This window comes from Leptodactylus fuscus, chromosome 6, assembly GCF_031893055.1.
Source record: "Leptodactylus fuscus isolate aLepFus1 chromosome 6, aLepFus1.hap2, whole genome shotgun sequence".
NCBI classification, from domain to species: Eukaryota; Metazoa; Chordata; class Amphibia; order Anura; family Leptodactylidae; genus Leptodactylus; species Leptodactylus fuscus.
This window is the reverse complement of record NC_134270.1, coordinates 125212300-125228129: the sequence shown is the minus strand read 5'-3', so window position 1 is coordinate 125228129 and position 15830 is coordinate 125212300. Positions and strand designations below refer to the sequence as shown.

Here is a 15830-nt window from a genome sequence, read left to right as displayed (position 1 = left end):
TCCCCCCTTCTCCAATCTGCTATCTCACTCAGTATACTTTGCTGAATTAATCTTGGAATCCTAGGACCAAAACAGACTGCACCTTCTTGAAGGGGCCCATTACAACTCACGATAGAAATCTAAGGAGAGGAGGGGTGGGTGAGACATAGGCATAGAGATTGCTAATAGTAAGTTTTGTATTTCACCTCTTGCTTTCTCCATGCGCCATCTCTAGGACAACAGAGAATTAGAGATGGTGTATGCAGTGGGAAGAGTGTTAAAACATGCAGAATACAGGTGTAGTGGTCATAAATTGTCTTATTTCTAATGTACCAACAGCAGCTTATCCTGAAAGGCTATCCAAAAGTTTAGATGGAAGTTACGTGGAAGTCTCATTGCAGATGATACAGATATGTTTTTCATCCTACTCTTGAATGCCAAAAACAAGACAAGTATCTAAACTGTGTTGTGCTTCAGCCATGTTTCCATTGACCCTGCCAATGAAATCATATCTCACATCCACTGCTCGTGTCTCTAAATGGGAAAGTTTTGCATGTAATATGTTTGACCTTGTAGGATAACAGGAGTATAGCTTGAGTTCTGCACCCCTTTGTACTTCGGGATATACATTACTGGAATAAAATTCAGCACATCTCTGTCTGGAGAACACAGATGAATACAATACATTTTATACTGTGGCGGCCTTCTCCTCCAAATGACAATTGACGCAGTTGCATTCTATTTAAAAAGTAATATAGTCCATCAAAGTGGTGATACACGGGCTGAATAGATGTATAGAAACTTTCTTCCTCCCCCTCTCCATTGAGAAGTGCAGACAGTGGAAGGAATCCATAGAACATGTAACCTGTTACTCCCACTGCATTATGACACAGACAGAAGGAATGTATGGAGTATATTATCTGCCCCCCTTCACTAATACATACTAATACACATGTAAGAGGAGCATAGAGAACCTGCAGTGCTTTCTGCCATGGTGGAGGAATTGTCTAATTGGGATTGTCCCATGGATGTTCTTTGGTTTTCCATAACTTAGCTATTGGAACCATTTTTGAAGTTCATGACACTTTTCCCTTGAATATATTCATTACATGCATCTTCTGCAGAGTACTATAATGTTTACTTGGATAGTAGGGATGCTTTACGGTGAATTTTAATAGTCAGGATTTCAGATGCAGTTTGGAAGCCAAACCTTTCTGTTTCCAATCCACTTTTGATTTAGTTTTCAAGAACAGCATCTGAAAACCCGAACCTATAATCACACCCTTTGGGGGGGGGGGGGGGGGTGACACCCTGGTGGAAATTTAGCAATCCCTCTATGCTAGTTTCAGGTATAGAGGAAAGATAATGGGGCACACATTTGGCAGAAGACCTTTTCTGCGCCTCACTCACCACATTGCGCAAATGAGGGCGGCAAGCCAAAGGCAACCCAATGTATTTATTATTACTCATGCCATATTATGACTGGCATAGATCTCTATTCTGGTTCTGGAGCCTCTTCATAAATGACTTTTTCTCTGCGCCAGTTGGGGTCTTTATTAAGACTGGTGTGCAATACACCAGTGTTAATAAATATGTCCCACTGTGCACTGAATGCAGTTATAATGGCATTCAATTCAGAAACCACAGGTGCTTTCCCTTATGTTGCCAGGTTATTTCTCATTATTGACTGTGGAGTTTTGCTGCTAACATGGCCAGTAATGAGTAATAGCCTGAAATTAATCTGTTTCCCTTATACTTATAAATAACCGCCCTTGAGGCTCCAGGACTGAGTACAGCTATTAAAGGGGCTCTATCTCTAGAAATTTGGCCATTTGAGATATTCATATGCCTGAATAGCCTTTAAAAAGGCTACTCAGGTGCTGCTAATCGTTTTTTCAAAGACCAACCCCCCCACCCCCGTTTTTATTACATACTGGTAAAACCGATATGTAAATGAGCTTGTCTGTGCACCCTGGGCGTTCCTCCAAGCCTCCATGCACCCCCTGCGTCATACCTCAAACCGCCCCCTCTTCTGCTTGAGCTCCGAAAATTCCTCCTCCTCTCTCCCTGTAACCGCCTCCAGCATCTCTCATATCGCTACTGCACATGCCCAAGTGCAATTTCCTTGTGGACAGTGGAAGAAAGCGATGAACAGAGGACCAGGCTTGATAAAATTCAATATGCCCTATCCCTCCTTCTTCATTTGTCAGGGGAGAGTCGGGAGGTCTCTATACACATAAGATAGATGGCCCATCCCAATAAAATTGTCAGGGGTTGTCCAGGATTAGTAAGAAAGAGCTGCTTTCTTCCAGAAACAGCGCCACTCCTGTCCACTGGTTGTGTGTGATATTGCAGCTCAGCTTCATCCACTTCCGTGGAGCTGAGTTGCAATATCAGGTGCAACCTGTGGATACATGTGGTGCTGTTTCTAGCCTTATAAACAAGATAATTTCCATTCCACAGTTGTCACCATGATTCTCCTGGAGACAATTTTAAATGGCTTAACAGTGGACAATTACATAGGACCCCACAGTAACTTAAAGGGATTGTCAAGTTCGCTTATATTGATGACCTATCCTCAGGGGGTGTCATATCTACGCTGATATATCCGTCAATAAAAATACTCCTTGACCCCTTTACTTCCCTAGACCACCAATTAAATCCCTTCACAACTGCATATACTCAGAAATATACAGTTAACCTTTTCACTACTGTGAACCTCCAAGGATTTTGAAAAGAATAGGGCCCTTACTATGCATGTAGCTGATGGTTCCATTTTCTGTAAAGCTGTCCATAAACCTCCCCCTTAACATGTCTGTTTTTTGTACAAAAAGAGGTGCAATATGTAGGGATCATACATTTACGCTGATGCTATTGGGGTCTTTCACGCTCACAGATATTAGTTTTGGGGTATCTAAGGTTAGGTTACCTCAGGTTTTGTGACTTCTTTCTTTGTAGTCATAATGGCTAATGACTAATAAATAATGGCATCGGACACCTGCTCTCCCATCCACGTTGATGTATGAGGCTCAGCTTGTACAGGTCAGATATAGACAGCGACACAGTGACACACTCTAGTAATCCAGTGCATTTAAGTTCAAGGCGGTGAGTGTTTTCTATTGTGGGTGTGTTAGGTGGTGTCCTGTTTGGTAAGGGTTTTAATACTCGGATATTAATAATGTGCAGGATTATAGGACTCTGTCTCTATTTCTGAATTTGTGGGTACAATTCACATGTCGAGATTAGTGAGGTATTTATGACAGTCTCTTGTGTTTTATTCATGCTCTCTCTCTATCCATACAGGTGGCCGGATGGGAAGCGTAAAAGAAAGAATAGCCAATGTATGGGAAAAAGCGGTATGTCAGGTAAGAAGCCCATTGAGAGGAGATTCTGTTTCTGGGACATAAAAACTCTATCACTCCTCCAATTGTGTCATATAATCCTTCCTTTATCTCCTGTCAACCTATCTGTATCACAGTACTCCCCCAGTAGCTTCCCCCCCACTTTGCAGCCCTCCATTTTATTTGCTTATTTTTAAAGGGATTCCCCAGGAGAACATAAATAGATCTCAATTATCAGAGCATAAGACATGCTGTGATGTCTGAGACAGCGTAGGCCTGAGGTGCCTCTCTCAGGGGCCGCCTGTCTATGGTGTACCTCTCATTCTCAGACTAGAAACATATCCATATCGTCCTCTATTGGTCCTTGGTTGAGACTACAGCAGTGGTCATGGATCTTAGAGCATGACTTGTGCACTAGTATTCATTCTTTTACACTTTTCCTGGAGAATAGACCTTCAGCACTCTTCACTATGTACTGTGCTGGGAATGTGGCTGGCTGCAGCATTGCTATGGCTATTGAGAGTATTACATCTTCCTCTTTCCTTGCAATATATTGGAAGGTATGCTTACTATTTTATCAGTCTTTCCAGTAACTGCTGCTCCCACCTAAATTCTTCTGTCATAGTAACCAGCAGTCCATGAAATATAAATCACATTTCTGCAAGTCTGTGCCAATAGAAAAAAGTCTAGTGATCAATACAAGTCTGTCATTTCCATGACATAACTAAAATGGGCAGGACAATGGAGTCTGAGTTTTTACTCAATCTCTCTTTCACTCTCTCTCTCTCTCTCTCTCTCTCTCTCTCATGCCTGATGTTTTATTTCTACATGGACAATGCACTAGAAAATCTTAGTGAAAAGAGATCCTGTCAGTACCATATGAATATACACTCACCAGCTATAACATAGCGAAGGCAACCTTATAGAAGCTGAATGACTATGCAGTATTTTGTTAAGATTGTGATACAAATGACTTAGTAGCATTACCTGTTCCTATGCATACTTACCATAGAGATGAGTCAATTCAGATTGGCCCCATATACATGCCACAGAAACATATTAGTTTAGTGACCAGTTAATTCCCCATACTACCATTATCTTGTGGGCAAACAGAACTGTGCCTTCTTATTTTGGGATGAAGGGGTTTCAATAACCACCACTAGAATAGGGCGCTATATTGATCTTCGGTATGGGGGTTACACAACTGTGTATAGCTTAAAGAGGACCTTTCATATCCTCTAACATGTGCCATTTCACATATCACTGCAAAGCTGACAGTGACCTGAATTCAGCACACTTTCAGTTTTGCAGGTATGTGCCCTGGTACAAGAGTTAGTTTCAGTACCAATATCACTGCACTGTCAGAAGATCCGACCTCACAGCTCAGCATCATCGCTGGGTGGTGAGGAAGGCTCCCCACCCCCACCCCGTTCACAGTATAAGTCTATTGAAGGGTACCAGTAAGGGGCCATTCCTCATTGCCCAGCGATGACCCTGAACTATGAGGCTGGCCCCTCTGACAGAGTAGGGTTATTGGTACTGAAACTGATATCTTTCACACCAAGGCACATACCTGCAACACTGACGTCAGCATACTGTCAGCTTTGCAGCAGTGTGTAGCATGGCACATTAGAGGACATGAAAGATCCTCTTTAAGAATTGCAATGACAACTAACCCATTAGCCGACATATCGATGATGATGATGATGATGATGATGAAGAAGAATCTGCAATATTTTGACTCCTAAAAAGCACAACAGCAAAGTATTCCTTGAAAGTGTTATATTAAGTGACACATTGTCTGTAGTGCTGCGTTTTCCTAAATCTCCTCAGAAAAAGTCTATGATACGTGGTTTCTTCTTTCTTGCTAAACATGATGTATCTCACAACACTAATGTCAAGCTTGCCCTCCCACGTTTTTAGCCCCTCCATATCAGAAGCCGCTGGTTCACCCCACACACAGGCCCCCTCTCACCCCGCTGCCATCTCTGCACTGTCCAGACAGGATCTCAGGGTTATAAAACATAATTACTTCCGAAATGGCAAGAGAGAGATATTCAGAAGGGAGAGACACTCTATAATTGCTTACAACACAATGAACAGGCCCTCTTGTGTTCCTGTGTCTCCATGTGTTGGTCTGCCTTTATTGGCCTGGCTGTGTGTGTGTTCTCCATAGCTGTGTGTGTCTTGCCTGTTGCACTTGCCTTGTCTGTATAAGATCCTTTGTGATTTTTTTTTTTTTTTTTTTGCTTGTCTTTGCTTTTTAACACTCAGCTTGTTTCTCTTACTGACCTGTTACTCTGGCACTCTGTGTCAGGAGTCTGTCCATACCCCCACTGCTTGTATCCATGTTTTTGACTTGAATAAGACTGTCCCCCTCCTTTCACCCGGTGACACAGGTGACAGCTCGGTATCTCTGCTCTCTGCAGGGTATATCCCTAGCTACTTGGACAAAGATGAGCCTTGCGTGGTGTGCAGTGATAAGGCCACAGGTTACCACTACCGGTGTATCACCTGTGAGGGCTGCAAGGTGAGTAGACTGCAATCTCTTGTGTCTGACATCTTGATATATTAGTATCTGCCCAGGTTTAGAATACAAGGACAGTTTCCACCGATAGCCTTGCCAAAGTGATGAAATAGGTCATTAAAATGATTTTGTTGACAACACAGAAAACTAATGATATGGCCAAAACATGTTTGGTTTTTACCTTTAAAACTTTTTGTTCTTTTCACATGGCATGTAGAGAAATTTTTCTTCTTATAAAAATGCCCTTTTAGACTTACCTGCCCATTACATATACTTCTGACATTATCATGTGGCTAGCTTTTTACCTGCGATTTTCCTTCTGCTCCAAAGCACAGTAATAGAGACAATCTTAATCCTGTAATGTTAATATGTCTGCCTTTTGCAGTTGGCACATAGAAATAGGCAGGAAACACCAACAGGAAATGACTACAGTGCATTACAAATGGGTTAAAAACAACCCGAACTATATAAATAGTCATGAGGAGGCAAGTGACAAGGACTGTAGACTTTGGATAGATAGATAGATAGATAGATAGATAGATAGATAGATAGATAGATAGATAGATAGATAGGAGATAGATAGATAGATAGGAGATAGATAGATATAGATACATATAGTAGATATGAGAAGGATATGATAGACATATCTATAGATAGATATGACATATAGCGTTATGAGATAGATAGATAGATAGATAGATAGATAGATAGATAGATAGATAGATGCATAGATAGATAGAACAGATAAATAGGATCGGTAGGACAGATAAATAGGATAGATGGATGAGATAGATAGATAGATAGATAGATAGATAGATAGATAGATAGATAGATAGATAGATAGATATTGCAAGGGAGTTTGTCAGAGGCTCTTAATAGTCTCCCCCTTTATAGTCCATTCCCCAATCCAGTGCACTCTATATACAATGTGTGCACTGATCATTGCTGTATATCTTTTTTATGTGCTTTAGCTATTTATCTAGAAGACAAAAAAACAATATTGTTGCATAACCTATACATTACCTCATTTGAGTTGAGAGCCAAATGTAAAAGTTGAACAATATTACCTATGGTTGAAAAATCCCTATCTTACATAATCCTGCAGGGCTTCTTCCGCCGGACCATCCAGAAGAATCTGCACCCCTCGTATTCTTGCAAGTACGATGGCTGCTGTATCATCGACAAGATCACCCGGAATCAGTGCCAGCTCTGTCGCTTTAAGAAATGTATTGCTGTGGGCATGGCAATGGACCGTAAGTATGATGACCATGATATAAGTGGTGGTTAGGAAAGGATTATAGGTGATTGTTTATACACTAGTTGTTTTTCATTACATTAACTATATGACTGTTAACTAGAACTAAATGCTTTAGATCACAGGGATATGTCTTTATATAACAAAGTTGAAATTTTATACTAATGGAAATTATTTGATTTTCTTCTGCTGTTTATTCCTCATTCACCTCCCTCCTTCTCCACAGTTGTCCTGGATGATTCCAAGCGGGTAGCCAAGCGGAAGCTGATTGAAGAAAATCGGGAACGGCGTCGGAAGGAGGAGATGATCAAGACTCTGCAGCAGCGGCCTGAGCCAAGCAATGAAGAATGGGAGCTGATTCGTATCGTGACAGAAGCTCACCGAAGTACTAATGCACAGGGCAGCCATTGGAAGCAGCGTAGGAAGTTCTTGGTGAGGCATCATAAAAAAATAATGAATTTAGAATAAAAAAGATCAGTACATGTTACATGTTTACTGTACTCTTAGCTGTCACCTCTGTAGCCAGGATCAGGACCAGTAATATCATGTCACTAGGATATGTCTTCATTATATAATCGGTGGTGGTGTAACCACCCGGACCCCCCAATCCTAAGAATGAAAATGTTGCAGAAGCCATTTTCCCAGTTGTTCCCTGCACAATAGTGCTCCCATCACCCACTTTGCAAAGAACTACAGCACAGCCCTATTCAGTTATATGGCGCTGGTTGCTGTTCCCTACAGAGCCAAGTGGCTAGGATCACCCATGTGCAAAAAAAAACATAAGGTAGCCATACAAATTCAATAGCTGTCAGTTGAACGCCTGTTTTTCTGACAGTATCCTTAGTTGGACTGTATGTACATGGGTTCTGAATGGGGAGAGTAGTATAAGCCACTGCCTGACATACCTGGCAACAGCTTATTTCCCTGAAGAACAAAGTATCTTTTTAGCTATGACATAAGATGAAAGACAATAGCTGAACACTTACTACACATTATTGGTCAACTGGACCCCGAAAATCTGTGTACTTAGCCATCATCAGTCTAATATATATGGCCACCCTTAGAGGTGGAAGCAGAATTATCAATTTTTCTTTTCTTTCACTTATGCAAATAGGCTCGCATACATAATTTACTCTAAAATATCTTTAGGTTGAGGCTGAGGTTATTGCGAAATGCAGATTTTTTTGTTGCAGATTTTTTGTGGTTTTTTGAGCCAAAGCTAAGAATGGCTACAAAAGAAATGGGAGATGTATAGAAAGTACTTATATTTCTCCCTCATGCTCTATACACTCTTGGCTATGGCTCAAAAAAAACACAACAAAATTTACAACAATAAGGGCACAGAGTTTTGTGGCGCTGATTTTGTCACAATAACTCGAGTAAGGGTGCATTCACAAGGAGTAACACGACTCTGATTCTGGCACAATTTCCTCATGTAAAAATCATCGCTGAAAAAAAGACTCCCATTGACTTCAATGGGTTCAATTTTACGCGCATAAAATGGAACCTATTGAAGTCAATGGGAGTCTTTTTTCCAGCACTGATTCTTTACTCGAGTTATTGTGGCAAAATCAGCGCCACAAAACTCTGTATGAATGCACCCTAAAAGCTGCCATTCTACAACGTGTGTCCTCAACCTGACTCTAGGTTCACACCTGCGTTTGGGTTCCCATTCTTTGGATCTGCTCAGTGACCTGAAAAATGGAAACCCAATCCACTTAAAAAGCAACAGAACCAGTTGCATTTTATAAATGTAGACTAAATATGCAGCCACATGAATAGCTACCCTGACATTATACCATATGTATATGAAATACATTAGTGTGAAAGTGTTGATATACTGTATATCTCTGTACCTATATAGAAGAGATGTGTAAATGTACAGATTACAGGTGTTGGATGGATTCAGAGAGTGTAGATATTTGATACAGAACATAAAATTTGTACTCATGTGCCATTTAAAGCCATGTGCTTTTCTTTATCCCTGTACTTCCATTGCCCAGTTTAGAGAAAGCATATAGGGTGCGTATTATAATGAGGTACAGGGAAACACAGATTTTGATATGTATACAGGGCAGGATGCAGCCGGGAATCTCTTGATTTCCTTAAGCAAACATCCTGTGCAGATGGAGAGGCTGTGACCTCTCAGAGAGAGCAAACGGCATCTGTTAAACCCCTCTATGCTTTCACCCATTGGCAAAGCAGCACTGCTGGAAAGTGTGCAAGTGAACAGCAAGGATGCACAGGTTATCCTAGCACTGGTGCTGTAGATTTAGGGTATCCTGAGAGTTGTAGTTCTTATATATGTGTAAACAGAAATGCAAAAGTCCATTTCTCTTTTTGCATGACTGTGTGTCTAGGGACTATATTTTCACTCAGTTTCTGGATTTGGAGTGGAAAGGGAATTAATATGATGACTGATCTTCAGGTCTGTACACTGTGTAGTGGCTTTGCCATGCTATTGCAGCTCAGCTTCTAGTACCGTGTGGCCCTGCCTTATTCCAAGTCAACCACTTACGGTGTTTGGTTCTGGTTCTATATACTATATATTTCTGATGCTAAGGCTGCTGAGAACAACTGATCGGTGGGGGTATTGGGTGTATGAACACCACTGACATGATACCTATGATCTAACCTATAGGTCCTCATATCAAAACCTCTTAAAAGCACAGAAAACTCCTCCTGTTGAGGTCTTCCAGAAAGTTTTTGATTGTGTCTGTTGGAATTTGTGCCCATTCAGCCAAAAGAGCATATGTGAGGTCAAACTATGATGCTGTTTGAGAATGTTTGATTCTCGCTCGGTATTCCAATTCATCCCAAAGATCTTGGTTGGGGTTGAGGTGAAGGATCTATGCAGACCACTCAAGATTTTTCACACCAAACTTATGAATTTGTGTCTTCATTGAGTTTGCTTTGTGCCCACGACACAGTCATGCTAAAATTGGAAAAGTATGTTGTAGTATTAATTATTCAGTGGAAATAAGGAGTCAAACTCTAAATACTGCTACATACCATAGTTGGCACTGTATATTTCAATAAGCAATGTCCTCCTAGCCAACCAGAAGTTTTGTCTATAGGAATGACAGTTAGTTAAGAATGATTTATCACTCCAATGAATACATTTCCATTTTCCCAGTGATGGTGCTTTGTAAACTTCTGGCATTGTGCATGGTGTTTCTAGGCTTATATGCAGCTGTTTGACCACAGAAACTCATTTTATAAAGCTCCTGATCACCGTTCTAGACATGGTTTGGATCCCTCTAGAAAAGCATAGAAGATTTTTATGTGCCATACACTACAGCACTTGGTGGGTTAATTTAGGGCTTCTCAAACCTTTTTGACTCACCAGCAAGGAAATACTATCACAGAGTGACAAACAAATGCCACTGTACGGGACATATAATACCATCACAGTAGCAACCAAATACCACATTACAGCACACACAATTACTCATAGTTACACCAGCATTCAAGATAAAATACCTCCATAGCAGCATACAGCAGAATAACATCACATTGCAGCACAAAATGCTTCTCCGAACATGCCAAACACACCAGTGTAGCAGAATATCTCATCGTAGCAGTGCCAAACACATAATGCCTAACGCCAAACACCACGATACATCATCGCTGGTAGCAGCACGGCCCTCAACCTTTCTCTCTCCTCGTGTCAGGTACAGTCTTCCTTATCCATCTCTAGCCCATTAGCAGCAGCGTTCTCCCCAAATATAACCTTCCAAACATGCAGCAAATTATTCTCCAATTCTTACAGAGGTAAGAGCTCAGTTTCCCACCTCCATTACCAGTCTATGACGCCTCTGCTTTGAGGTTAGAGCATGCAGTCTGCAGACTCGGAGTCTAGAATGGAGTGGTTTAAATTATGATTTGGATCCAGTAGGTGGTGCTTCCCCGGCACCCTACATGTTAGCTGTGCATCCTGGCGGCCTCGATCTGCCATCCTGTCACAGCTAACACACCCGGAGCCTCATTTTTGGATGTTGCATTATTAAAATGGAGGCTAACTATGCTTCTCCTATGTGCAACCCTAAGCTGCTTGGTTTGATTTGGATACAACAGGTGGTGCCTCATAATAACAGTCAGAGGAGGCAGCACCAACTACTGGATCTGTGGCATACCAGGCACCTGACTTTACCCTTTCCATTCTAGCATCTACCCTGCAGACTCCAGCAGAACTGTTCCCAGGAAAAAGAACCTGAGGAGTATTGGGGTTGACATCACAGGTCCTTCAGCTTTACTAGCTGCTAAGACTGCACTGATAATGCAAAGACTGGTATTATAAATGTACTTTCTGCTTTAGAGCCCCTGCTTTGTTCTGAAGCTGGCACTGGCAGGGACCTGAGCTTCACAAGCCAGTGGGCTGTCACAGTCACTGTTTGAGAAGCACTGGTCTAACTCAGTAAGGATGCATGGTTTACCACTTTGTGGTCAAGCTCTTTCTATGTGTAACTGCTTCCAATAATAACACAGTTGACTAGAACAGATGTAGTAGATCAGAAATTTCACACCCTAATATGTGCAATGCCATACCTGCCAACTCTGAAAGGACTGAAAGAGGAACAAAATGTGTGGTGCACATAGCGTGCCACAGATAACGTTTATTCAGTAAACCCCATCTTTAGCCCTACTCACTTGCACTTTGGTTAGCCCATTCCCATCCATGTCCCTTTGTACCACCACACAGTATAACGCCAGTATACTGGTCCTGACATAGTATAATGTCCCCTTAAAATCCTTATGGTATAATGCCACCCTCATTGTGCCCCCTACAGTTTATAATGTTCCCCTGAGTATGTCCCCACCTTATAGTGTTTCACTGAATATGCCCGCACCTTAGGCTGGTCTTACACGACCGTAGTTTAAGACCACAAATGGTCCACAATTTGCAGACACATTATATTCAATGCGGCCTCTTACACCACCGGATATTTTATCCGTGGTGTGCCGGGCAACAACCGAGGTCCGCACTTTATAGAACATGGCCGTGAATTGCGGCACTGCACGGACTCGCCCATAGAACTCTATGGGCGAGTGCGGCAGTTTACGGGCATCTGCAGAGTCTATGTTGATAATCAGTAACTTGTAGACCGTAAAAGCATTACAGTCATGTAAGACCAGCCTTATAGTGTTCTCCTGAATATGTAGTATAATGTTCCCCTGCTGGTGCCCCCACAGTGTACATTGTTCCCCTCCTGGTACCCTCACAATATAATGCATAAAAAAAAAAAAATACTCACCTTGCCCTGTTCCCCAGCAGTCTCCCTCTGACTGCTTCAGGCGCTATGTAAGTGATGTCACTACATCATGCCTATTGTTCCAAAGACACCCAAACCAAGAGGCAAGGGCTGACTGGTGAAGCAGGGAGTGTACGGTATTCTATTCAGCTGTGTGCTCTAGATGCAGATGAGTTGAAGTTTGAACATACTGTCTGGGACAGCACCCATGTTCGAGGACGTTTGGGAGACTTGGTAAAGCAATGACATGCCGGTACACCCACATGACTGCTGCTTGCAGTCACTAACTCCAGCAGTGATGCTTGTGACTATGACACAAGGCCTGTGCTTGGCTGCAGCAGCCACATGGTTGTACAGCACATCGTCACTATAGTAAAGTAAACAAGGACCCGACAACAGAAGCTGCAGTACTTTTATAGTGTAAAATTAAAGGGGGTATCGATGACCTATTCAATATCTCTGTAGTAGCCAGACCAGGTTACGGCAGATCAGCTTCCATTCACTTGAATGGCAGCTAACCAGGAGTGACTTGGTTTGGCTACTACACAGACAACAGAGCTGCCTCCCCAACCTCTGTGTATCAGCTGCTGAGAACAGCTGATCAGGGGTGGTGCCGGGTGTCAGACCTCTATTGATCTGATCCTTAGGATTGGTCAAGTATTTTTAGTCTGGAAACCCCTTTTAAAATCTTTTTATCACACTTCCTGCTCTAAGGGTCATTTCAATTCCAGAAAACCGCTTTAATTTTTTTGCATGATGTTTTAGCATTCTTCAGTGTTCGGTGTATGCAGTCAACCTCTCATATGCTTGATCTGTATCTGTAATACTGCACGAAGGAATATATTATTTTTTTGTATATTTCTTTTATTGGCTGTAGTGAAAATGATCTACTAAAGCGTAGATATCCAATTGTTATATACCAAGCAGTTCTTTGTATATCTGTACCAGAATTCAGGGCATCACAAAAGCATTTGTCAGAATTTTGTGATTTAGACTGTGGCCTCATATCATTGAAATTTAGCTTTCCATATATTTCCCATTCCTTTTGTAGCCATTCTTGGCTTTGGTTAAAGAAAACCCAGCAAACCTGTAACAAACAAAATCTGCGTTTCTGCAACGTGGAGCCTCAGCCTTAAAGGAGATCTGATAGATAGAAATGACAGGAAGTCATTCTTTACCTCATACCTCACCCCACTACCCGCACTGTTCAGTAGATACTTGCAAACTTTGCTGAACCCCTGTAGTATGCTGTTTTGTTTTTTTCTTAGCCTGGTAGCCCAAGTCGGAGATTGCATTTGTCTGTCACTTTACTCAAAGAAAAGCTTTGGGTGGAGATTTCCTTAGTTTTGTGCACGTATAGACTAGTAGATCACCGCAGATTCCTCAGGATCAGTGGTGGATATTGGCAGATCCCCATTGTCAGTATACCACGGTACTGTTGCATGCACAATACATTTGTCATGCAGTAACAGCACTCACATAAAGGTAAGTGTGCCTGTAAAACATAGCAATATATATACAAGGTGCTGCTCTGTGACTGTGATCCATAAGACTACAACAACCATGCACATCTACCAATGTGCTTGTAATCTGAAGAGATTTGTTGCTTTTGAGTTTCTTTGATATTTAGTAAAATTTGACTGTGCAACTTTTTGGCAAGACCTCTGTCACCCACTGCGTGCTATCATTCACCTTGCCTTTCAACTGTTCACAAACTTTCCCCGCCACATGTGTATAGAGCAGTTCATGCTCGATTCTCCCCGCAGCAGTGTTAGGTTTCTGCCAGCAACGCCTCCCTTTACTTAGATGATGCAGTGCATTTTCCTATATCTCACCATATGGCTGTGCTGTAGAACGTTCTAGAAATTCACCTAAGTATGTGCTGTGCACTCTTATTGCTGGGCCGCTGTACAGGCCTATGGTACAGTTCTCTTTTGGTACACTATAGACTTTTGGGTGGATAAAGTTATGCACTGACATCTTCCATTCATGTGACATTGCATATTATTGAATGATATTTGTGCTGTGCACAGCTGTTGACCCTATAACTTGGAACTTGCTTCTTGATGCCAGACGGCATTGATTTGATCATGGATTCCTGCACATTTAAGATCAGTATACTTCTTGCAGGCCTCTGCATGACGCACACATGTATATTTTGTCCGAGAAGGATAGAAGCAGCTGGGAGCTGCAGCTCCTTCACTCCCTCCCTTCCTCCCATGCTGTCTCCCCACTCCCTCCTCTCTGTGTCACGTGCATGGTACACGCTCTCCTTCCCTTTACTGTTGTCCTGCCTTGAGGAAGAGCTCCCTCTGCTGGATAAATGCCAGGCAAGCAAATAATCTGTGGTTGCTTAATTTGTTATATAAAATATTGACATACGGAGTATAAAATATTTTGCTTTATTGTTTCATTTTTTATTTTGCTTGCCATGTGTTTTATTACATATACATTTATGGCATCTTTGTCTTTCTCTTCTTCTCCCCTATGACATTAAAGCCTGAAGACATAGGGCAGTCTCCTATGGCATCAATGCCAGATGGTGATAAAGTTGATCTGGAAGCTTTCAGTGAGTTCACTAAAATAATCACCCCGGCAATTACTCGAGTGGTGGACTTTGCCAAGAAACTGCCTATGTTCTCTGAGGTGAGTGGTGCAAAAAAGAAATGTAAAGCTGACCATAAGGGCCAAAAGTGGGCCGTTCCGTGTGGTGGGTCATGTCACAGTTGTACTCGGAGTTGTAGTTTCTTAACTAGAAAACCACAACTTGACGAACAGGCTACGTTTATTGTAAACCATGCATGAGGATAAATGTAAGTGTTAACTGTATACAGTCTAAGTTACGGGTTTTGACCTGTTCCACTATTTGCAGCTACCTTGTGAAGACCAGATCATCCTGTTGAAAGGATGCTGTATGGAGATCATGTCTCTCCGGGCTGCCGTGCGTTATGATCCAGACAGCGAGACCTTAACACTGAGTGGTGAGATGGCAGTAAAGAGAGAACAGCTAAAGAATGGAGGACTAGGGGTGGTCTCTGATGCCATATTTGACTTGGGACGTTCTTTGTCTGCATTCAATCTGGATGACACGGAAGTGGCTCTGCTGCAAGCTGTCTTGCTTATGTCTTCAGGTGATTACAATTTTCTTTACTCAATATAATTGGAGGGTGTTTTAGAAAGTAGTTGCTTTCTTCAAGAAACAGCACTACACTTGGCCATGGGTTGTTTCTGGTATTGGTGCTCAGCTGTTTGAAATGAAGAGGGCAAAGCTATAATACTACAAACAGCCTGTGGGCAGATGTGGCACTGTTTTTGGACAGAAGCAGCCATATTTATCTAATCATGAAGATCCACCAATGGGTTTAGGGTTTAGATTTTATTGCTGTGATTTTCCCAAAACAGCAGTAAAATAAATGCAGCTGTTTTATGACGTGCACCGTGCTGCACAGAGGTAGAGAGTATGGTGGGTGATGTTG

General features: G+C 42.0%; 1 protein-coding gene across 2 annotated transcripts in view; it reads left to right on the top strand.

Moving 5' to 3' along the window:
- The window catches only part of THRA (thyroid hormone receptor alpha), a 119554-nt gene that overhangs the window by 89767 nt on the left and 13957 nt on the right, over window positions 1-15830 (top strand). Inside the window, exons 3-8 of one of the 2 annotated variants that reach the window (XM_075278340.1) lie at window positions 3283-3344; window positions 5750-5850; window positions 6953-7100; window positions 7329-7534; window positions 14854-15000; window positions 15227-15485. In XM_075278340.1, the coding sequence (XP_075134441.1) occupies window positions 3283-3344; window positions 5750-5850; window positions 6953-7100; window positions 7329-7534; window positions 14854-15000; window positions 15227-15485 (923 nt within the window). Of the gene's footprint in view, window positions 1-3282; window positions 3345-5719; window positions 5851-6952; window positions 7101-7328; window positions 7535-14853; window positions 15001-15226; window positions 15486-15830 lie in introns of both variants that reach the window. The other variant, XM_075278339.1, reaches the window with a different exon arrangement.